Source organism: Coregonus clupeaformis, chromosome 1, assembly GCF_020615455.1.
Source record: "Coregonus clupeaformis isolate EN_2021a chromosome 1, ASM2061545v1, whole genome shotgun sequence".
Classification (NCBI taxonomy): domain Eukaryota; kingdom Metazoa; phylum Chordata; class Actinopteri; order Salmoniformes; family Salmonidae; genus Coregonus; species Coregonus clupeaformis.
In genome coordinates this window covers 61,706,880-61,731,399 of record NC_059192.1, presented here as the reverse complement: position 1 = coordinate 61,731,399, position 24,520 = coordinate 61,706,880, and the positions used below count along the sequence as shown (strand labels likewise).

General features: G+C 45.4%; 1 protein-coding gene across 2 annotated transcripts in view; it reads right to left on the bottom strand.

Annotated features, from left to right (window-relative positions):
- The window catches only part of LOC121571544 (AT-rich interactive domain-containing protein 5B-like), an 89,304-nt gene extending 71,653 nt beyond the window's left edge, over positions 1-17,651 (bottom strand). For both annotated transcript variants that reach the window (XM_041883075.2, XM_045222122.1), the window contains exons 1-3: positions 17,575-17,651; positions 17,031-17,291; positions 2,204-2,438 (exon numbers count right to left, since the gene is read on the bottom strand). In XM_041883075.2, the coding sequence (XP_041739009.1) occupies positions 2,204-2,438; positions 17,031-17,291; positions 17,575-17,595 (517 nt within the window). In that variant the 5' untranslated portion in view covers positions 17,596-17,651. The remainder of the gene's footprint in view (positions 1-2,203; positions 2,439-17,030; positions 17,292-17,574) is intronic.
- Between the last annotated feature and the right edge of the window lie 6,869 nt (positions 17,652-24,520).

Below are 24,520 nucleotides of genomic sequence, written 5' to 3'. Positions count from 1 at the left end.
GATGGGGCATATTGAAGTCGCGCGCGTTGCTCAAGTTTATAACAGCTTTCAGTCAAAACCAATACAGCGCTGTGAAACGGAGAACGAACCTGAGCTCTGACATCATGTGTAGCATGTTACTCTTCAGCCAATATGTGCCAATTCAGGCGCTTATCAATACTGGATGACAGGGGCCGTCAGTGGAAAAGGCTACGCACAACAAATCCCTAACATATTGTACAAATTGGATTCGTAACATATCATATGAATTGCAAAAACATATATAACATTTTTTTTGCAGGACGTAACATATATCACACGAAATGGATGACATAGTACACAATTGGATGACGTAGTGCACAAAAAACGGGGACCTGTTTTGGCTCGTGAGCACGACTTTCAAAACTACTGGCTGAAATTATACAATCACTTCAATCTCTTCAGTTTGTGTTGGAAAGGAAAGGGTTAACACTGAAGAGAAAAAAATATCCAATCAGGATTTTTCTTTGGTGGTCTCTGGGGAGATTAATCTAGCTAGCTAAGTCAGCCACTGGCTGGGCCCTCAGCACCTTTTTTACTAAGAGTGTAGCTTCTATCTAGAACCTAAAAGGCTTCTTCGGCTGTCCCCACAGGAGAAACCTTTGAAGAACCCTTTTTGGTTCTAGGTAGAATCCTTTTGGTTCCAGCTAGAACCCTTTTGGGTTCCATGTAACACCATTTCCACAGAGGGTTCTACATGGAACCCAAAAGGGTTATCTTATGGGGACAACCGAAGAACCATTTTGGAACCCTTTTATCTATGAGTGTAAATAGATGGCATCTGCCATTCAACTATATTAGGGCAGAATATTGGAGTGATAGTGGAATCAACCAATCACATTTTGATTTGTAATGGGTGGGGCTGTTTTCTGCTAAAACTTATGGAAACTTCCACCTTCTCGAATGCCGACAGGTCATTGCCCAGTAGCGAGCAGTAGTTTGACCAGGGTCTAACTAGCTAGCTTTTGTTGTAGGCTAGTGTGCAGCGTCTGCAGCAGGTGTTATCGAAGAGGATGTTGTTGCTAATTTGTTAGCTTCGCCTTTTTCAAAATGAACTTTCAACAAGAAGTTAAGTTTCAAATGATCATCATCTGGTGAGTGGAACTGTGTTTTTTTTGCTGCTCGCTTGCTGTTGTTAGATATCTCTTTGATAACAACTTGTGTGTGAAACATTGTTGCATTTAAACTTTAGATTTTGTGTGCTGAACGTAAAAAAGGTGTTTACAATGGGAAGTAATAGTTGTATATATCAATTGGGAAACATTCCATGGTGCACGCTGCATATTACAGTCGCTGTCCTTCAGCATCACAAGCCTGTCAAACTCACATCCTTTGACGTGTCACTGTTTTCGCTTTTGGTGATAATAAATAAAAAATAAATAAATATGCCATTTAGCAGACGCTTTTATCCAAAGCGACTTACAGTCATGCATACATACATTTTTGTGTATGGGTGGTCCCGGGGATCGAACCCACTACCTTGGCGTTACAAGCGCCGTGCTCTACCAGCTGAGCTACAGAGGACCACGTGATGTAATGTGACAGTGATGGCATTAGGCTACCATAGGTTGTGTAAGCAGTGTGGTTGTTGTTGCTGGTAGCATTGTCCATGCGGGTGCTGCCTCTGTGTGCATGGCAGCCCAAAGCGTGGCTCAGCCTTAGGCCTGTTTGATTCAGTTGGGCGCATTAATTGATGCTATGTTTCTGTTATTTTTCTTGATTTTTGAGTTTGGTACAACGTGTTGGAAGATTTTTTTCTCCCACTAAAGACCTAGGTCCAATAGCCACGGTTCGCCACTGCCACAATGCAGCTATCAAATACCTCAATGACACATCAGTGATACAAATGAAGGATGCCAGAGGTCTGAGGCAATTATACAGGAATGTAAATGCAATTATAACTGTACAATTATGTAACATGAGCAAAAATAAATGCATAATGAAACCATTTTGAATTGGTCATAAATGTGTTATAGTGCATTTGTGGTTCTTACAGTGATGTTTAATCCAAACTGGTAATTATTTATACAAAGCCTCCATCTATAAGAGGTTTATAATTAATAACACAGTTATAATTCCATGTATAGATTATGTAAATCCTAACTCAGAATTCTAGTGCTTGTTCAAACTACAGATCGACAGCCAAACAAAATAGCTTAAAAGACAGGAAATCTGTTGTCCTCACCCAGTTGAGACCTCTCCCTTTGGATATCTCTGAAGTTGAGGCCGCTGGTGAAGGTGCTCTCCCTGTATCTGTGGAGTGCCTCTCTGTGCCCGTTGGTGCCCAGCTCCCTCAGGACAGAGGGCTTCAGAGGCGCTGCCCGCAGCCCGTGGGACCATTCCGAAAACTCTGGGACTGTCCACTTCACCAGGTCCTCCAACCGAACAATCACCTTCTCTGACACAGCAATGACCTCGTGCTATAAGAGAGACAAGAGAAGGAAAGGGAAAGGGGATACCTAGTCAGTTGCACAACTGAATGCATTCAACCGAAATGTGTCTTCCGCATTTAACCCAACCCTTATGAATCAGAGAGGTGCGAGGGCAGGGAGTGTGAGGTCAGGAGGAAAATAACTACCAGGGATATGTCAACTCCTAACACCACCTTAAGACTAATATAAGAGTTACTATTAGAGATGGGGTCATACCTTGCAATGGTAACTAGGGTGAACTTTTCTAAGCAACCTTTTGTTCAAATGTAATACTCTAGTCTAACACCCTTGAACAAGTTGTTTTCCAGGTTGTTTCAACCCTTTGAGGCAAACTAAAATAACTTTTTCAATCTTTCCCTTTTCGAGGAATTGCAATGGAAAAATCCTAACATAGAAATGTCGAAACGTGGTTTCATTTTGAGGAGTAATGGGCGCTGTTGTGCTTGTTATCGGGCCGGAGTGGTACGAGATTGTTATTAAGCTGCGGAATCTGGAGGACAGATGTGTCCATCTGGAGAAACACGCTTTTTAACGCTTACCTTGCATCTGTCTGTACACCTCTCCCCTGAAGCTACCTTTAAGCATTCACACACACACATACACGTACATACAGATATAGGATCTTTTAATTTGACCACTTTCTCACAGCAGGAACATAATCCTGCAGCAACTGGAAATGTGAATTATTGTGTGGATTCTAATTTATGCAGATTTTTAAGCGAAAATTACAAATTTAAGAAGCCGTTTTAAACCTCAAACACACTACAAGTTTGCATTTCCTGCTGTGCAGGAAATTTCCTGCAACAACAGGGTGTCAAATTAAGATCCTACATCTGTACAGTCCCTTTATTACTCTTCATACAGAGTAAATTTGCACAATCCCAGTTCCACACTGCTAACAAAACAAATTAACCAAAAACAAATCTGTAAATAAGAAAACCTGTATTGGTTAGCTTCCTATTTCTGCGTCTTCTCAGTAAACGGAAACATAAGACATGAGTTTCTTCCCTCCTATAATGAGCTGTCTTGAGCTGTCAAGTGGTGGTTGGTTGGTGGTTGAAACTGTTTGCGTGCTGGCATGACGCAAGGAAACCTTTTTTTTTTTTGGTACACATTTCCATGACATAGACCTCCATTTTAGTAACAATCTACAGCAGATAGCTGAAATTCTTAAGCAATAATGCCTTCAGCCATAAACATCCTCTGGAATTCTTCCTGTGCTTTGATGCAATTGCCTACGTAAACATACTAAACTGGCAACTCATAGGGGATATATTATAATTGATACTACGTCACTCAGAAGATTTCACAATGGATTAGGTATTTCAAGTGAGTGTATTCATAACATACTGTATAGTTTTCTTCACAGAAAGTATTCCCTAACATCATTACATTTTATGTGACAGGTGTGGGTGCCAGCATGTAACCAACTATCCTGTTTTGTAACTTGATTTACTTGAGTGACATATGAGTTAAGGTACTGTGGAAGGAACTGGAAGATAAAACCACCAAGCTGCATATATAGGTCAGAGGTCTCGTGAGGCTAACAATTGAAAGAAGTGACACTTCAAATAAAACAATTCACAAGAGGTTGCTGCTATATCATTTCATGCTCTTTATCATATGATACAATCAGTGATGCCAACTTAGCAATTTTGTTGCTAGATTTAGCAACTTTTCAGACTACCCTGGCAACTTTCTTTTACAAACAGCACCTAGCAACAGATTTAGCTACTTTTAAACATTTATTTGGAACTTTTAGCAACTTTTGAAAAGTGACTCAAATGCTAAAGTGCACGCATTTTCCATCTAAATTACACAAAAAAAACGATTTTCTCTGTCACACACTCAGTCACAACACACGTGCCTGGCTGCAAAAGTGCATTGTGAGTGACGTCAGCAGCAGGCGCTCAGCTCGTGCACAGGCAGCAGCAGGCCAGCCAAGCAGCACAACAACCTGGAGAGAGCTGGAGAGAGATGCCTAGCGCACACATCATTATTTGAGTTAAGTTGCTTGTTCAATTAGATAGCATATATACCTTGTTATTAGCTTGTACCTATAAATGTTGATCAGTTAGGTAGCATGTTAACTACCAATACACTGCTTAAAACTATAATTGTTCAGAATGTGTAGGTTTACTAGTTAATAAGAAAATAAAAAAAAATGTAATTGTTCAATAATGTGTAATTGTTCAATAATTCAATGTGTTGTGTTTAAAAAATAAAATTATCTGATCATATAAAATGTGTTGTGTTTATATTACTTTTACAAATAAAAATATGTGATAATAAACAAACAAATCTAAATTAACAAATGTCAAATCATATTTGTCGCCGAGATGGCCAGTCAATTTGAGTAACATTGTGTATTCTATGTAATGACGCAGTTTTACGTTATTACGTAATGACGTCATCACGCAATGACATCACAATGTCATTTAGCAACTTTTAGCAACAAATCGACCTGCCTCTAGCAACTTCCCCTGAAAATTTGTTGGCAACACTGGATACAATAACATAAAAGACAGACTGCAAATAAAGGTTGATATTGTGACTAGGCTTACAACAACCTTAGTTGCTCTGTAGCTCAGCTGGTAGAGCACGGCGCTTTTAACGCCAAGGTAGTGGGTTCGATCCCCGGGACCACCCATACACAAAAATGTATGCACGCATGACTGTAAGTCACTTTGGATAAAAGCGTCTGCTAAATGGCATATTATTATATTATATTAGTTGTTTATGGAGCAATAATATTACAATGTGATTTATTACAAAGGTTCATGATAAATAATACAAGACATCAAGAGTGAAAGAAAGGCAATACGGTCCGGTACGGCATCCCGGCAAAATAAATAGTGGGGGTACGCCGTACCGGTAAACGTGAGCCTATCACAATAAATACAACATGCCCAAAAAACTATAGGCTATTAAATCTTAATTTAACATTACTGCATGTCAGCCACATGAAAAATGTGCGAATTAACTGGAAACTGGGTGGTATATCCTCCTAATTGCGTTGTGGTTTGAGAAGAACACTTACATTTTGTCAAGGCAGAGATGAGTGGCCGAGACACTCCCGGACAAGACGGAGATGAGTGGCCGAGACCGAGTGTAGGCCTAATGACAATCGCAGAATGGCATTACAATACACGTGGTGTTTTGTAACTGATGTCTCTTTCCATTCATCAAATTGCGGGTGCACTGTTGGGGTTTGGATGCTGAAATTATTTTGTGAGTGAACAAATGTGCACGAGTAGCCTACTAGAGCACCTTTCTTAAGTGATTGTTTGATAATCAGTTGAAAATATCATGACTGGTTGTGTTTATGCCTCATTAATAGGCATAGGCAGTGTGTCCATAAGGCTAGGGGTAAATTCTAAAGTAAATTTAATAGCCAAAATTCTATAGCCTAATTAGCTTACTCCTGTCTATACATAAATAAATAAAATCATTCAAAATAGGCTACTACACCAGAAAGCATGATTTGGCCACAGAGGATCATTAGCTTCTTAAATTGCATAGCCTACAGTCGGAAGGGCCCGCAATTTGGGCAGCGAGCGCTGCAAATACTAAATAGATGATTGTTGAGTTGCGACTGTCAGTGAAAAGCAGAGAGACCCAGCCAGGCATATAACAATATTTTAAAATACAATCACGGGAAAACTCCAATCTGTCTTTTAGTTATCAAAATTCTTAACTTAATTGAGTGAACAGTAGCCTATCTTATTGGCACCAGCGGAGAACATCGGCCATATCCCCTGGTGAGTATGCATATTCACTGTCTTTATCATTGGGTCAGTGCCACTTTTGTTTGTTTTTGGACAATAATTTCATCCTCCAGGTTAGATGGACTTCATATTGTATTTGTGTCTCCCCTTTTCGTAGGCCGATTATATGGATCAGACAACATCGTTTTTATTGATCTGTTTGTCAGCGTCAGCAGAGTAGGCTACCCTGTAATTTTTGTAGTAGGCTATTTGTGTTCCGTACCATAAGAAATTAAATCTACTTTCACCCCTGCAGGACAAACTGGATATGACCCCTTTTTTCAACTTTAAAACAAATAATATATGAGCGCTGACATAACATGTAAGGAATGTCAACTGTGTAAGAGCAATTAATGTCCCCAGGACTACTAATAAATGATACAGTATATCAATTACGTGATAACGAGTCATTAGCCAGTTTCAGATGTGCTTGAAGCTCCAGGTGCATTGACATGAAGCAAAGGTCACAGGGGAAGGCTATATGTAATGTTAGGAAGACTAGATCTAAAGAGCAATCTTAGCATCAAAGCAATGCAAAGTAGAGCTGAAGTCCCTATTGACTACAGAGAACAGTGTGCTTTGATGACTGTTAAAATTCAACAATTAATGCTACTACACAATAATTGCATGATCTCTAAAGGTCCATAAAATCCATATTATTCCATATCATACCGTAAAAAGAACAACACAGTATTTGAACAGTAAGGGACATTCCTAAATGTCACCATTGTAGGGCAAAGCGGTACATTGGTTGGACAGGCCTTTCAGTTAAGAGTCAGAGTCCCACAGACAGCCCCTGTCATGCTGAGAAGGTTTCAGTCTGGTGGCTCAGGGGGTCAACCCAGGAATTCCTTGGGCCAAAAGGAGATTAGTAATTGAGTAATGGACATGGTGACATGAACAATGCTCCTTGGTGCGCTCGGCTGAGGGAGTGAAATGCAATATGAGTTCATTATCTTTCCTCCTCAGCACTGACCTTGGCTACAGTGTCTCAAAACAAACCCAACTATCTAAAAAAAGAGGCCATGAGATGCTAGAGGGCTAATATATTCTACTGAGACTGTTTCAAAATGGAACTGGGTTAAATAGTTGTTTTATGCCTGCAATCTATATGCCTGCAAGATATTGGCGATCAGATCTACTATAAACTTAAGCAGCTACCATGTTGTTTTGTACACAAAAAAAAACATTGTAAAGTGGTTATCCCACTGGCTATAAGGTGAATGCACCTATTTGTAAGTCGCTCTGGATAAGAGCGTCTGCTAAATGACGTAAATGTAAATGTAAATGTACAGTGTGTAATTTCAAAAATACTTAAAACACACAGTACTGAATACTATCTGATTTAGTTTGACTGTGGGGTGTGTAATCAAAGACTAAATCATATCAGGCTGAAGCAGTGCTATGAGCATTCACTAAATAATGAAAATATGCTAAGCACATTCAAACAGCTCATCTGTGGTTTCAGTCCTCTAAGGTTATAATGATCCACTATAGCTTGGGGCTTAGAGTCATGCATTATGGGAAATGTTTGATGTTAGTTGTTTGTCAATGACAAGGTGTAAATCAATCCAAATACCACCAATTTCTCATCTGTGGAGGGAAAAGTCACTGTTATAACACATTATTACATACAGTATATCAAAGAATAGCAGCATATAAAAACACATTTATGTGTATGGAAATAACATAAACCAAAATTATGTGTTTTTGTCTTTGAAGTGCATGACATTCAGTTTAAATTACATTTTAAATTACTGCCAGTACTGCCCTAAAAACATGATAATAATTTACATGTATTTTAGAAATGCAAAAGGAATTCACTTTCAGTTCAGACTTAATGGCTCCCCCCTCCCCTTCTGCCTCAAATTCCTGCTATTGTTGAGAGAAAAGGGTGATTTTGTAACGATCCCGGCAGTCTGAGTCGGGTCCTGTCTGGTGACTAGTGTTTTTGTTCGTAGTCTCCAGTTTCCCGAGGGTTCGGGAACGCTCCGGGGAGCTCTCTGGTTTTCCGCACCTGCATCCCATCAGCAATCTGCACACCTGGTCCTCATCATCACCCTTCTTAGGCTCTGGCCAAACATCCAGTTCCTGCCGGATCGTTAGCCATGAACAGTAGGTGTTCTGAGTATCAGTTTAGAGTATCTTACGTGAGTTTTGTTGTTTTGTACTTTGTTGGGTTATTGTTTCCTTACCTCCGTTTTTGTCCCATCTGCAGTCACACGTCCGGAACCTTCACCCCACCTCTGCCTGATGGTCGGCGGCTGCCGAGCCATCACTGGACCTAGAACTGCACCCCCAACAACTCATCCACGCCGCCCGCTCTGTCCCTGGATTATTCTGCACCTTTTTGTATCTAAATAAACCCTCACCTTCGTTCAACTCTCCTTGTCCTGGTCTGCTTCTGGGTTCTGGCTGAGGGAACTGTGACAGAACGATCCGGCCAATAATGAACCCAGCGGACCTGGACTCTGTTCGCCATGCCATTACCCAGCAGGAGAAGATGTTGGGCCATCATAGCATGGTACTACAGGAGATCGCGTTGTCAGTTCGGAACCTTTCTACCGGCCTGACGGAGGTCCAGAACCAACGCCAGTGTCCGGTGGAGGACCCACTACCGGTTTCACCCATCTCGCCTGCCGCTTCTGAAGTTGTGTCCCTCCGTGAGCCCAAGGTTCCGACGCCGGATAAATATGAGGGGGAGCTGGGAAGATGCCGTTCCTTCCTTATGCAGTGTGGATTAGTGTTCGATCTACAGCCCTACTCTTATGCCACAGACAAGGCTAGGATAGCCTTTGTGATTGAGTTGCTGCGTGGTCGAGCGCTGGAGTGGGCTTCAGCCGTTTGGGAACGACAGGATCCCTGCATGGCTTCATACCAGGGGTTCACGGCCGAGATGAGGAAGCTCTTCGACCATTCCGTCCGAGGAGGGGACGCAGCTAGGCGCCTGTTTTCTCTTCACCAAGGAACTCGCAGCGTGGCCGACTTCGTGATCGAGTTCAAGACGTTGGCTGTGGAGAGTGGGTGGAACGAGGAGTCTTTGCAAGCGGCCTTTTACCAGGGTCTGTCGGAGCAGCTCAAGGATGAGTTGATCTCCTATCCGGAGCCTAGTGACCTGGACAGCTTGGTAGCCTTGTCTATTCGGGTGGATAATCGAGTCCGAGAGCGAAGGAGGGAGAAGCAATGGGGTCCGTCCAATCGATCAGCTTCTCAGTTCCCAGTCGGGTCGGGTGGTGGACCAGAACACGTCGATCATTCTCCACCACAAAGGATTAGTGGAGAGGACCTCTCTCCCGATTCTGAACCCATGCAAGTGGGGCGGCACGGGTTAACCAAGGAGGAGCGTCAACATAGACGTAAGACCAACTGCTGCCTCTACTGTGGTCGCTCGGGACATTACATCTCCACTTGTTCCCGGCGGTCGTCAAACTGCCCGGCTCGCTAAAGTTGGGAGGACTTTTAGCGAGCCAGTTTCAACCTCTCAGTACCTCTGTCAGACCCCGCTTCCCGGCTACCCTTGTGAACAGGAATCAGAGCTTAGCGCTTAACGCTTTTATCGATTCAGGTGCCGATGGAAGCTTTCTTGATGCCGAGTTGGTGGAACAGCTGGGGCTTTCCAAGGAGCAATTGCCGGAAGCCATTGAAGCGACCACTCTGAACGGCAGTAGTCTGGCACGTATCACGATGAGGACTGAGCCGGTTAAGATGCGGTTGTCGGGGAATCATTCTGAGATGATTTCATTTTTCATTCTGCCGTCTTCCCATGTTCCTCTGGTCCTTGGATACCCCTGGCTGAAGGAACACAATCCCACGTTCGATTGGGTGACGGGCAAGGTAACGAGTTGGAGCCTTGATTGTCATGCTAACTGTCTCAAGACTGCCTGCCCCCATTCGGTTCCCAGTCAGGTGATTGAGGCTAAACCCCCAGATTTGTCCCTGGTTCCCGAGACATATCACGATTTGGGGAAGTTTTCAGTAAGCAGAAGGCTCTGTCACTTCCTCCCCACCGACCTTATGATTGTGCCATCAACCTGGTCCCTGGAGCTGTCTACCCCAAGGGAAGGTTATACAGTATCTCCCGACCTGAACGTGAGGCGTTGGAGACCTACATCAAGGAGTCCCTAGCTGCGGGTCTCGTTCGTCCCTCGTCATCACCCCTGGGGGCAGGATTCTTCTTTGTGGGTAAGAAGGATGGCTCTCTTCGACCGTGTATTGATTATCGGGGGTTGAATGACATCACGGTCAAGAACAAGTATCCCCTGCCCTTGATGAGTTCTGCCTTCGACTCCTTACAGGGTGCTACGGTGTTCACCAAGCTAGACCTACGCAATGCGTATCACCTGGTCCGGATCAGAGAGGGGGACGAGTGGTTGACGGGTTTCAATACACCGATGGGTCACTTCGAGTATCAGGTGATGCCGTTTGGACTGACCAATGCTCCAGCGGTATTCCAGAGTATGGTGAACGACGTCCTGAGAGATATGATCGGTCTCTTCGTGTTTGTTTACCTGGATGACATTCTGATCTTCTCGAAGGAACCTTCCGACCACGTCCAGCATGTCCGGCAGGTTCTGCAGCGATTGTTGGAGAATCGCCTGTTCGTGAAGGCCGAGAAGTGCGAGTTTCACGCCCACACGACATCCTTTCTCGGGTACATCATCTCCAGGGGTGAGATTAGGATGGATCAGGAGAAGGTTAGAGCGGTTCTGGAATGGGCCCAGCCCGGTACGAGATTGCAGCTCCAGAGATTTTTTGGGGTTTGCGAATTTCTACCGCAGATTCATCCGGGATTACAGCCGTGTGGCCGCTCCATTAACTGCCTTGACTTCCAGTATCAGGACCTTCAAGTGGAATCCGGAGGCGGATCGAGCGTTTCTGGATTTGAAGAGGCGATTCACCAACGCACCGATTCTCTCTCAACCGGACACGGCCCGTCAGTTCGTCGTTGAAGTGGACGCATCTGATGTGGGAGTTGGCGCCATCCTGTCGCAGCGATGCTCCACGGACAGTAAACTCCATCCCTGCGCCTACTACTCTCGTCGCCTTTCGCCTGCAGAGAGGAATTACGATGTGGGTAACCGGGAGCTTCTCGCGGTGAAACTTGCCTTGGAGGAGTGGCGCCACTGGTTGGAGGGGGCGGAGCAACCGTTTATTGTCTGGACTGACCACAAGAATCTTGCTTACGTGCAATCGGCTAAACGTCTCAACTCCCGGCAGGCCAGGTGGGCGTTGTTTTTCGGACGATTCAAGTTTGCCCTGACGTTCCGACCTGGATCTAAGAACGGCAAGGCGGACGCCTTGTCCCGGATGTTCTCCAAGACGGAGGAGAGTGGGTCCAAGACCGAGACAATTCTCCCCCGGAACTGCGTCGTGGGAGCAGTCATGTGGAAGATTGAGGAAGAGGTGCTGGCGGCCCTTCGGACTCAGCCCGGTCCCGGTAACGGTCCACCCGGTCGGTTGTTTGTGCCTGAGTCGGTTCGTCCTGCTGTCCTCAAATGGTCCCACGCCAGCAAGATGGCTTGTCACCCTGGCGTGGCTCGGACAATGGCGTTTCTTCGCAGACGTTTTTGGTGGCCTGCCATGGCCGAGGATACTCGGGGTTTTGTTGCTGCCTGTCCAGTGTGTGCGCAGAATAAGAGTACCAATCGGCCCAGCTCTGGACTACTTCACCCCCTTCCTATTCCCCGGCGTCCATGGTCGCATCTGGCCCTGGACTTCGTCACGGGGTTGCCCGCTTCTGAGGGGAACACGGTCGTTCTGACTATCGTGGACAGATTCAGCAAGTTCGCCCACTTTGTGCCTATTGCCAAGCTTCCCTCTGCCTCGAGACGTCCGAGATCCTGGTTAGGGAGGTTTTCAGGGTCCACGGTTTGCCCAGTGATATCGTTTCCGACCGTGGCCCTCAGTTTACCTCTGCTGTCTGGAAGTCCTTCTGTTTGGCCATTGGAGCTACAGTCAGTCTCACATCTGGTTTTCACCCCCAATCCAATGGTCAGGCGGAGAGAGCCAACCAGAAGATGGAATCCACGCTACGCTGTCTGGTCTCTTCCAACCCCACCTCCTGGGCCTCTCAGTTGCCTTGGGTTGAGTATGCCCACAATACTCTCCCCTACATCTGCCACTGGGATGTCTCCCTTCCAGTGCCTGTATGGCTACCAACCTCCCCTGTTCCCTTCTCAGGAGAAGGAGCTCTCAGTGCCTTCTGTTCAGGCCCATATTCGTCGTTGCCACCGGACCTGGCATCGGGCCAGAAAGGCACTCCTTAGAGGTTCGGACCGGTATCAGCTCCAGGCGAATCGTCGCCGGATCCCCGCTCCCACCTATACCATCGGAGATAGGGTTTGGTTGGCCACACGGGATCTTCCGTTACGGACTGAGTCTAGGAAGTTGTTACCGAAGTTCATTGGTCCGTTTGTGGTGGAGAAGGTGATCAATCCGGTGGCAGTTCGACTCAAACTACCGAGGACGCTCAGAGTCCATCCCACCTTTCATGTCTCCTGCCTCAAGCCTGTCTTCCTCAGTCCTCTGTTGCCTCCTCCGCCTCCTCCTCCTCCTCCTCGGATGATCGGAGGTGGTCCTGCCTACACGGTGCGTCGCATCATGGATTCCAGACGGCGGGGCCGGGGTTTCCAGTACCTCGTGGACTGGGAGGGGTATGGTCCTGAAGAGAGGAGTTGGATTCCGCGGCGACAGGTCCTAGATGCTGACCTCATCAGCGACTTCTACCGTCTCCATCCTGGCGCTCCGGGAGTCCGCCCGGTGGCGTTCGTCGGAGGGGGGTACTGTAACGATCCCGGCAGTCTGAGTCGGGTCCTGTCTGGTGACTAGTGTTTTTGTTCGTAGTCTCCAGTTTCCCGAGGGTTCGGGAACGCTCCGGGGAGCTCTCTGGTTTTCCGCACCTGCATCCCATCAGCAATCTGCACACCTGGTCCTCATCATCACCCTTCTTAGGCTCTGGCCAAACATCCAGTTCCTGCCGGATCGTTAGCCATGAACAGTAGGTGTTCTGAGTATCAGTTTAGAGTATCTTACGTGAGTTTTGTTGTTTTGTACTTTGTTGGGTTATTGTTTCCTTACCTCCGTTTTTGTCCCATCTGCAGTCACACGTCCGGAACCTTCACCCCACCTCTGCCTGATGGTCGGCGGCTGCCGAGCCATCACTGGACCTAGAACTGCACCCCCAACAACTCATCCACGCCGCCCGCTCTGTCCCTGGATTATTCTGCACCTTTTTGTATCTAAATAAACCCTCACCTTCGTTCAACTCTCCTTGTCCTGGTCTGCTTCTGGGTTCTGGCTGAGGGAACTGTGACAGATTTGGTGTCCTGCTCACTAAACAGTATGAATCTCACATACACTATATATACAAAAGTATGTGGAAACCCCTTCAAATTACTGGATTAGGCTATTTCAGCCACACCCGTTGCTGACAGGTGTATAAAATCGAGCACACAGCCATGCATTCTCCATAGTCAAACATTGGCAGTAGAATGGCCTTCCTGAAGAGCTCAGTGACCTTCAACGTAGCACTGTCATAGGATGCCACCTTTCCAACGAGTCAATTTGTCAAATTTCTGCTCTGCTAGAGCTGCCTCGGTCAACTGTAAGTGCTGTTATTGTGAGGTGGAAACGACTAGGAGCAACAACGGCTCAGCCACGAAGTGGTAGGCCACACAAGCTCGCAGAATGGGACCGCCGAGTGCTGAAAAGAGTAGCGCGTAAAAATCGTCTGTCCTCGGTTGTAACACTCACTACAGAGTTCCAAACTGCCTCGGGGAAGCAACGTCAGCACAATAACTGTTCGTCGGGAGCTTCATGAAATGGGTTTCCATGGCCGAGCAGCCGCACACAAGCCTAAAATCACCATGCGCGATGCCAAGCGTCGGCTGGAGTGGTGTAAAGCTCGCCACCATTGAACTCTGTAGCAGTGGAAACACGTTCTCTGGAGTGGCCTAATCGACCAACATCAGTGCCCGACCTCACTAATGCTCGTGGCTGAATGGAAGCAAGTTCCCGCAGCAATGTTCCAACGTCTAGTGGAAAGCCTTCCCAGAAGAGTAGAGGCTGTTATAGCAGCAAGGGGGGACTAACTCCATATTAATGCCCATGATTTTGGAATGAGATGTTTGACGAGCAGGTGTTCACATACTTTTGGTCATGTAGTGTAAGTCGTTATAACATCTTCTATTAAGTTATTGTTTGAATATCTGGACCCCCGGATAACATAAATGGAAAATTACTTTTGCAAACATATTCCCTCCAGGAAAATCGGAGAAAAAGCAAATAAAACAATATATCATCTGATTTCCCTACAAACAGGTCCCAAGCACTCAAACATAACCAGTATGGATTGTTGCCATGAACCAAAGCTGATTCTGGACAGATTCCACCATTTATTTATACTGCAATCAATACAACTGCTGCAGTCACTGCTCTCCTTCCTCACTGCTTTGTCATTTATAGTAAGAGTGGAGAAGCAGTGACATCAGAGATAATAACAAATTATTAGCTTATGATGCAAAAATACCACACTACTAATTTTCCATTTCCACAAAGGGTACCTAGAGTACGGCAAAGATAACACATAAGCAATTAGCTGTAGCAGCACTTTAGAGGTTGTAGCTGTAAGTGTTATCTAAAACAGCTCTCTTGAAACATGAGCCAAAAAAAGACAGTGTATTGAGCCAACATGTACCGGAGGGGGGCTTTGAGGACAAGACCTAATACTGTGTCACTCAATAACTAGTTTAACGCATGTGACTGTTTTGCAAGAGGCGGTTCTCAGACCACAGAATGCAGAGACAAATAGAGGTTGTATCATATTCATAATGGGTGTGCCACACAACACAATGCCTTTTCACATTAGCATGCAGGCTTTTTTTAGCTGGTGGAGTAGAGGGGTGGTCAGCGAAAGCAAAATGAGCACAGTAGGACATGGGTTTCTCTTGTCCCTGCCTACACTGGGAGGGGCGAAGAGCATACAAATACCCGAGCCAGAGGGGAAATGACATAATACGTTGAGTATTGAACTCAAGAAGGGATATCCAGAGAGATTTATAACCTCCTTTTATCACACTGAGGAAAATACTTATTGTACTCATGACATTTGCACATTTGTGCTGTAAATAAGTAGTGTTAGACATACCCCTTAGTCAGAGGCTATAACTACGAAGTAAATCTTATAAATTGAAAGCTGTCTCGGGCTATGCAGATTTGCATAAATATAATTAACTGACTGGTAATAACTGCAGCCAGTCTACCTGTTTGAGTACATGTCCAATGTAATCTAAGTAGAGCAATTTGCTTTGAGGGTCAAGTTTGAAATCACATTTAACGGGGTCTTGATTTTGGCATCAAGATCACAGTTTTAGATATCATCATATGTTATGTCATACTCTACTTCAGCTGTGCTCTAGGCTATTGCTATAACTATCAATTTACCACTACCAACACTCTGGAGTCACTCTGTCCTTTGATCCTGGAAGGAGTCAAATAATATTGTCCAGATATCCAATCATGTGGATATTACCACTTTACAATGCAAATCGGGCTTCTCAAGGGGTGGGGCTGACTTGTCCTTATTGCACAAGTGTGTTTCTAAATGATGGACTGTGCATGCACTCAATGTAATTACAAAGTCATTACATTGTGTTAAATAAAGGCTAATGCAAAGGAAGGATTTGGATGATCCTGGTTGAGTAAAGAAAAAAGGATTAAGTTACATTTATTCATAGCAGCATCCACTATAAATACCTTTCTCATGAAAAGGAAATGTGATAGCTACTGTATTACTCAAGAGGAAAGAATGCTAACCATCAGCAAAGGAAAATCCGGTTATGTTTGCATTGCTAATCAAATACAAACCAGGCTTTGTCCTCCCTAATGGCAACTGTAACTGCAGGCATATTTCATGTGACCTTAAAATCAAGTGATACAACATCAAATTGAAATATTTTTCGGTCGAATAGCCTATTTGGGTACGCTACAGTGGCATATAGAACATATTTGATTGTTTTATATACCCCACAAGAAAAGCATATACAAAACTAACCCAAGCGTTTTCGCTCTCTGCCACGCGCTTATGAAATGTGATACAGGCGTCATATTTGACCACTTAACAAAATGCCTCAGTTAATCATATTGCTAATGCCAACATATCGGACTTCAGTAAGTGTCCTTTTGTAATGCTTTGGCATTTCGACCTGTACTGATCCTCGGGTAAGAGGGCTGTAAATTTGATCTGACAACAATATCATATCGTTAGGAATGCGAATGATTTCATAGCCATTTTGAAAATGATTAACCTGTTAGACATGTTAGCACTCGTTTTCAATAGGTTGTGTGCGCTTATTCAGCAACCATTCATATGCTATGATGAAATACTCGATGTTATTGAATCCAGGAGTTTTGATCTCATGCTTTCTGCCTATATGTCACCATTTGACACCCATCATGAAGAAATCAAATTACAAACGCTGGATTCGTAGGCTATAGGGATTTTTCTGCCCCTAATACAATTATCCCTGCACGAGCGTTACTACGCATAGCTGGATAAGATTGAACTGCACATTCAGCAGTCGACACAATGAACAAATAGGCTAAGTAGACAATAACACAGTAATAGACACATTATGCCGTTTGTGATGGATCAATGTGGGTATCACATCATGCATGCTCATATTATACAATTAATGACCAACGAATGCAGAAAATGTCACATTGATTTATCAACAAAGAATGTTTGTTAGTCTATAGGCTATGTTATTCATTTGGGTGCATAAGGCAAGTTGTGAGAGCAAAATAAGGTTATTACCTCTCCATGGCAAACTGTCCTTCCCAAGGGAGTATCTTCGGGTAAGAAATAAAGTTTTGAGCTTGATAAAAGTTGTTTAGTAGTCCTTTCCTCCCACAACAGCTGTAGCTCCGCTATGCAAATCGGATCCCCAGGCTTAACGTTACATCTCACGAAGAAAAAGTCTCCGAGGGACAGAATTCTTGGTTTACCGTCCCGGTGAAATTTAAACGCTTTGTAGAATATATATGGTCCGTGTAAACCGCAAGAAGAGCCTACCCACTGTGGAGAAAATAGCAATAAACAACTTAATTAATGAGTTATTCATATTCAATAAATGAGGAAACCCATTAAATGGCACGACATGCGCAATTACTAACGTTATGGCTTGAGAGATTCTTAAATTACGCACTAAATAACACCTGACTGATTTAGAACCATGTAACTATATATTGAATAATGTGTAAACAAAAAAACATACAAGTATTGTAAATGAGCTGTCTCCAAATTGTTAATATCATGCGAAAGTAGAATATGTTGGTGGATGATTATGTTTGTATGTTACCTTCACTGAGTTGGGCTCCATCTCGACGTTCTGAATTGATTAAACTCAACACGCTCTCCAAACTTGTTGGATTGAACGGATTACCGAAGGTCCTGCAAGGACCCTATGTTTTTATGTTGTTTAAAAAATCAGTTTGTTGTCATTATAGAACACTTACAAAATATTGAGTTCCTCCAGAATTACCATAAATGCATGTATTTTGTTACTGTGCATCAGTTAAATTAATACAAATCCACAGTAGATAATCTTGTACTAATACAATCGTCCTTATTCAATCAGGAAAACCACATATGCCTATTACTATCATTGAATTGAATTCGACAAATATAACTATGGGATTAACACTGTGCATCAGTCTGATAATTCCTCAATAGTGTATTTAAATTATGTGCAATGGAAAAAGATTGTGTTACCTTATAATTGTTTTTAAAAAATCTTTTAAAATATATTTCTTCCAGGACCTGTGTAAAAATCGTTTGTATGAAAGAACATTTCTCACAGTAATGATACAAGGGCGCTCGTTCTGGATGCCTTCAAGAAACAATGTTACACTCGGAACTAGTTAAAGGCTATCAAATGTTGTCTAATGTGGGAACAAAGACGTTCGGTTGTGCTCTCGAACGAAGTACCCTATAAATAATAAGTGACAAATGTTCAAACACAAATTTGGCCAAGCGTCACGAGAGCCTATGGAAATGTATTTAGCATGCCATTATGCTGAAATAACAAGCATAGCCTCTCTAGGTTATAGGCTGTGCATAGGCTAGTCTACTCTCAATTGTGCAGAGGACCGATATGCAATAATCGATTAGGAGGACTATTAATGTCAGAGTGCCTGAGACAGATGTCTGAGATGTGAGATTGTAAAACGTAAGATATTTTCAATGGTTTTAAAATCAGTTACATTTACGTCATTTAGCAGACGCTCTTATCCAGAGCGACTTACAGTTAGGGCATACATTATTCTTTTTAATTTTCATACCCCATGGGAATCGAACCCTCAACCCTGGCGTTGCAAACGCCATGCTCTACCAACTGAACTACCTCCCTGCCGGCCATTCCCTCCCCTACCCTGGACGACGCTGGGCCAATTGTGCGCCGCCCCATTGGTCTCCCGGTTGCGGCCGGCTACAGCAGAGCCTGGATTCGAACCAGGATCTCTAGTGGGACAGCTAGCACTGCAATGCAGTGCCTTAGACCACTGCGCCACTCAGGAGAACCTTTAAACTGTGTAGACCGGGGATAACAGTTGTGATAGTCTTCTCTTTTACACTCTTTGAGGTAGATATTTCTTACGATTTGTACAAGTTTCAAACAAATTCTAATTAACACGATTGTCAATGATGACCGTGATTTGAATGATGTTAATGAAGAGTGCTCATTGAAGGGTTCATTCACCGATAAAGCCTTCTCCAGTAGCCAACTGTTTTTTCATTCGTTATCCACCCTTGCCCTCCCTTTACCTGGGAAGCAACAGCAACATGACTGACACCGGCTATTTTTAAGTGCAGTTTTATGCAATAAACTCTTTCAAATTATGGAGGCAGGGCATATTGATCGCATTCCATTTATCAGCATTATTATTTTTTTATTGACTGATTTGGGAAAAGTGACAAACATATTAGTCAGTGGTTAAAAAGCCACCAACAGATAAAATGACTGACATTATACAGTAGGCCTATGCAAGATGAACCTATAAGTTTGATCGCCTAACATTTGAGGACAATATCTGCAGGAAACAGGGTAAGGCCTGCTCCAGTATCTGTGCATTATAGATGTTGACAATGAGAATGACCTGTCAAAGAGGAATTTTTTTTGGTTGCTTGTACATTTTTATTTAGCCCTTTTTTGGAATTACATACTGGCCATAACGGGAGTAAATTAAGATAGTTGCTCTGTGAGTAACGAACATATTCTGACATTATAACGGTTGCAGAGGGAGTTTGAATGAGACTATGCTAGTTACTCAATGAGATACACTATATATACAAAGGTATGTGAGATGTTCGACGAGCAGGTGCCCACATACTTTTGGTCATGTAGTGTATTAATATCTGAGTAATTCCGTCCCACGGGTGTGATGCACGTGCCCCTACACCCCCTATAAATACCTGGGCACATAGCATCACTTCCTCAAGACTTCCTGAGGCTACAAGGGAACCGCCATCTGGACTAGCATAGTCCCTAGCTCATAGAATCATGGTTTCGCTTGAGGGACTATGCTAGTCACCCAATGGGATAACAATACCAGAGTAAGTCGGTTCCCGTAGGACACAGCCTAGAGCAACACATCACCATAGGTGTTCGAGGCAGTACCCGGCCTAACCACAGGATACTGTTGGGAGGGAAGGGCAGCACCAAGCACAGCTGAGCTCACACCACGAGGGTCAGCCACATTCACCCGGTAAAATCTTGCAAAGGTACTGGGGGACGCCCAGCTGGCAGCCGCACATATGTCAGAGAGGGGGACTCCCTTAAGTAGTGCCCAGGAGGTGGCAACTCCCCTTGTGGAGTGCGCTACCACAGAGGATGGCGCTGGGCGGCCAGCTAGGCTATATGCTTGCAGGATAGTGTTTACAATCCAATGTGACAACCATTGTTTTGAGAGAGGCTTAACCTGTACTGTATCTCCAAAGCACACAAACAGCTGATCAGGGTGACAGATCGCCTGAGTCTACTCCACGTACGCATTTAAGGATCTCACAAGACACAGAGCGCATACATCAACATCATGAGCCCCAGGGGGCATGGCGGTGGACAAGGCTGTTAGCACCATTTCCCTGTTTTCGTGACCTGGGGGCAGGACCTTTGCTAGGAAGGCAGGATTAGGCCGCAGAGTAATGCTTGCCTTACCCAGGCCTCATCACTAACAGATAAAGCATGGAGCTCACCAACTGTCTTGGTAGAGGCGATGGCCACCAGAAACACAGTCTTAAGAGAGAGATGTTTCAAGTCTATAACATCTAACGGTTCGAAGGGAGGTCTGGATAGTATCCAAGAACCAGATCTAAATCCCATTTGGGAGCTGAGGGGGCTCTTGAGGGGCATAATCGACGGACTCCCTTAAGAAAACTTGCCATGAGCGGATGGCTGCCTGTCACGATGGTCATACACAGAGGACCAAGGCGCAGCGTGGAATGCGAACATACTTTTTTATTGAACGAACAAAACAACAAACGATACGAAACGTGAAGTCCTTGGTTACAATACACACCATACGGAACAAGATCCCACAAATGACAATGCCCAAACGGCTGCCTAAGTATGGTTCCCAATCAGAGACAACAAGCAACAGCTGATTCACGTTGCCTCTGATTGAGAACCACCCCGGCCAACATAGAAACACAAGCACTAGAACTTAACCACAGAACACAAACACATAGAAACGACACACCCTGGCTCAACATATAAGAGTCCCAGAGCCAGGGCGTGACACTGCCAAGTGGTCCACCCTGCTCTTCATGACATGCTGAAATGGCTGCTGCATATACCTTATGTGGATGCAGCCCTGCCAGCATCAAATAAAGACCTCAAGAACTGGAGCACAGTTTTTATTCTGCAAGATTCTAGAGCAACCCCCTGCTCTCCACACCACTGGCAGAACACGCACCACCTCGTGTCATAGGTTGACATGGTGGATGGGGCCCTGGCACTCTGTAAGATGTTAACAACAGAGGGCTCAAGATCTAAACCAGACCATTTTCGCTGTTAATCGGCCAGGCCCATAACTGCAGGCAGGAGGGATTCAGATGCCACAATGTGCCCTCTGCCTGTGAAAATAGGTCAGGCTTCGAGGTAGTTCCCATGGTGTCCCTGCTAGGAGTGACAGTATTGTGCTGAACCAGTGGCATCTTGGCCATCTCAGGGCAATCAGAAGGACCTGGTGGCCCGCTTCCCTGATTCTGTCCAGAGTCTCTGGAATTAGCGAGATCGGGGGGAAGGCGTATAGCCTCTTCCTCAGCCACTCGACTCACTATTCGGGGATGTAGCCGCCACTCCACTTCCGGAGGGCCTTCCCTGGACAGCATGTCCGCTGCAGTATTCTGGATCCCTGGGAGGTGTACAGCTCTTAGTGATCTGGTGGAGGCGGATGGAACCCAGACCCCCTTGGTGGTTTATGTACGCTACCACTGTTGTACTGTCTGTCTGTACCAGCACATGTTTGTCCCGCAGTTGTGGGAGAAAATGTAGCATAGCTAGTTGGACTGCTCTCATCTCCAGCATGTTGATGTGGAGTTTGGACCAGCTGGGGCTCTATGTCCCGCTTGCTGCCCTCTCTCTCAATACTGCTCCCCAGCCTGTCAAGGAAGTCTGTTTGAACCAGTTCCGATGGACTCTGCCCAGGCGTATCCCACCTGAAAGGAATTTCAGGGATCGCCATCTTGCCAGTGCTCACATGCATTCCTTGGACACAGTCAGGCAACAATACCTGTGTTCCTTGGGGTGTAAACCCAGAGCATTGAACCACCTCTGCAGGGGTCTGAAGTGTAGAAGGCCCAATGGGTCAAAAGAGAGGCTGCAGAGAGGAGACCCATCAGTCTCTGACACTGAAGAACAGTCACCTTCTGGTCTTGGACAAAAGGAATGAGGTGAACTACAATTTTCTGGACTCGCTCTTCGGTGAGGTGAGCCCTCATTAGAGACGAGTCGATCCGCATGCCCCGAACATTACAGTTTGTGTGGGGACCAGGTGGCTTTTTTGCATGTTCAACCTGAGGCCTAGCTTTGAGATGTGCTTCAGGAGAAATGTTGTGAATGCTGCTGCCTGTTCTCGTGACTGAGTGCAGATAAGCCAATCATCTAGGTAATTTAGTACTATCATCCTTTGTAATGTTAGGGGAGCTAGAGCGGCATCCATGCATTTTGTGAATGTTCTTGGTGCCAGGTAGAGGCCGAAAGGTAACAATTGGTTCTCGTACACTATGCCGTTGAATGCAAAGCGCAGGAACTTCCTGTTTGCCAGGTGGATCGGTATGTGGAAGTAAGCATCTTTTAGGTCAACAGTGAGGAACCACTGTCCTGGGCTGAAAGCCTGTAAGATGCGGGACGGAGATAACATCTTGAAGGGGAGGGTTTTCAAGCATCGGTTGAGAGGCCTCAAGTCCAGGATGGGGCAAAAGCCACCATTCCTCTTGGGGACTAGGAAATATATTTCATAGAACCCACTGTGCTGTTCTGATGGTTCGAGTTATCTGATTGCCTCCCTGCTGGAGAAGAATGCAATCTCCAGTTAGAGAGCTTCTCTTTTCAGGGGGTCGGTTGTTGTAGTTGACCAAGCCCTTCTGAACGGTGGTGGCCGGCATCAGAACTGGAGTTTGTACCCCTGTAGTACTGTATCCAGCACCCAGGGGGACTCCACAAGCTCCTGCCACTTTGCCCGATGGGCGTGGGAGAAGTGGCCGATGCCAGGGCCACACCCATCAGGATGACTGAGGGGGTCTATCCTTCTTCGGAGCAGAGGGATGGTGCTTGTTATGCCACTGCCTGTGCTGGTGCTGCCACTGCTGACCCGGAGCCTGTTGATGTGGCTGATTAGGGCAAGGGCCCAAGCAGCCTTTCAAGGCAGGGTAGAGCTAAGGTATACACTGCAATCGTCTCTGGGTAGGGTAACGTGGGGCAGGGGGACCCATAAAAGACTGCAGGGTCTCTGTCCTTCCGCAGCTTCGCCGTTTGGTCCAAAATGGCGTCCACACCAGGACCAAAAACTTGGCCTGGGGAGATGGTTAGCTCCATAAAGGTTTTCTTCATGGAGGCCGACATCTTTGTCTGTAAGAGCCAAAGCTGTCTGCGTGAATAGATGACCGTAGACAGGTCTTTGCTATTAGCACGTGACATCTCAGCGTTTAAGAGGGAGAGGAGTGTGGACACCTGAGTCATTTCAGCCGTCAGCTCAGGGTCACCGTCGGTGGACAGGCGAGCTATCAGACCGTGCAGGTTTGCCTGCAGCAGAGTGGTCACATTCATGAGGCGAGCCACCATGGCCAAGGTCAGGAAGGTGTCCTTTAAGTGGTCGTCAGCATCCCGATGAGGTTCTGGAGGACAGCGGGTAGACCTACCAATGATATCCTTCATTGTCTGTGAGGACCATGGCCGCAACAATGGGGTCCATGACGGGGTACTGGTCCAGTCCCAACTCATCGGGAGAAGCTATGATGGTTCAAGACTTGCACTGGCTTGAGACATGGAACCTTGAGTTCACCTTAGCCCAAGATTGGCGCAGTTCATCTGAGAACTTGGGGCACTGAGGAATGTACACTCTGCCTGGGCTGCTGTTATGGTCTGGATTAATATCCAGAGCTTTCAGAACCGTAGAGAGGAGCTCCTGCATATCAGCTGATGAACGGGCACTTCACTCTCAGCCCTCTCTGAGCCATGGTTCGCTGACCCAGAACCGGCCTCAGAGGTCTCTTCGTCTAGGTCATTAACAGCAAGGATGGCGATAGCATCAGGATCCTGTCTGAAGTCTTCAATGGAGCCTGTCGGGCTGAGAGAGCAGAGCTGTGAAGACAGAGAGGCAGCCTGGGTCTCCAACTCATCCAGAGTAGATCCCCTGTCCTTCTTGGACTGCTTGGTGGGGGGGGGGCACTGAGGAGGGTTGTTTACACTTGAGGCCGCTCCCGGAGCCTCTAGAATTTGTCTCCTTCATCATAGCTAATCATGCTTCACATAGGCATGGGCCGAGAGTACCACAATACATGCAGCTGAAGGGGGAATCCACAGCCTGAATGACATGCTCTAAGCCTAGGCACATCATACAGGTGGAATGTGCATCAGCCGAAGGCAAGCCAGCGTTGCATTTATCGCAGTAGTATGACATGGATAATCTTCTCCCTGTCTAGACAGAAGCAGAAATACAGATATGTTTTATAGACCAGATAACCTGTATAACACCCCTTTAATACTATACCAGGAGTAAGTATAAAGTAGTTATGTTCTCAGGGAAATC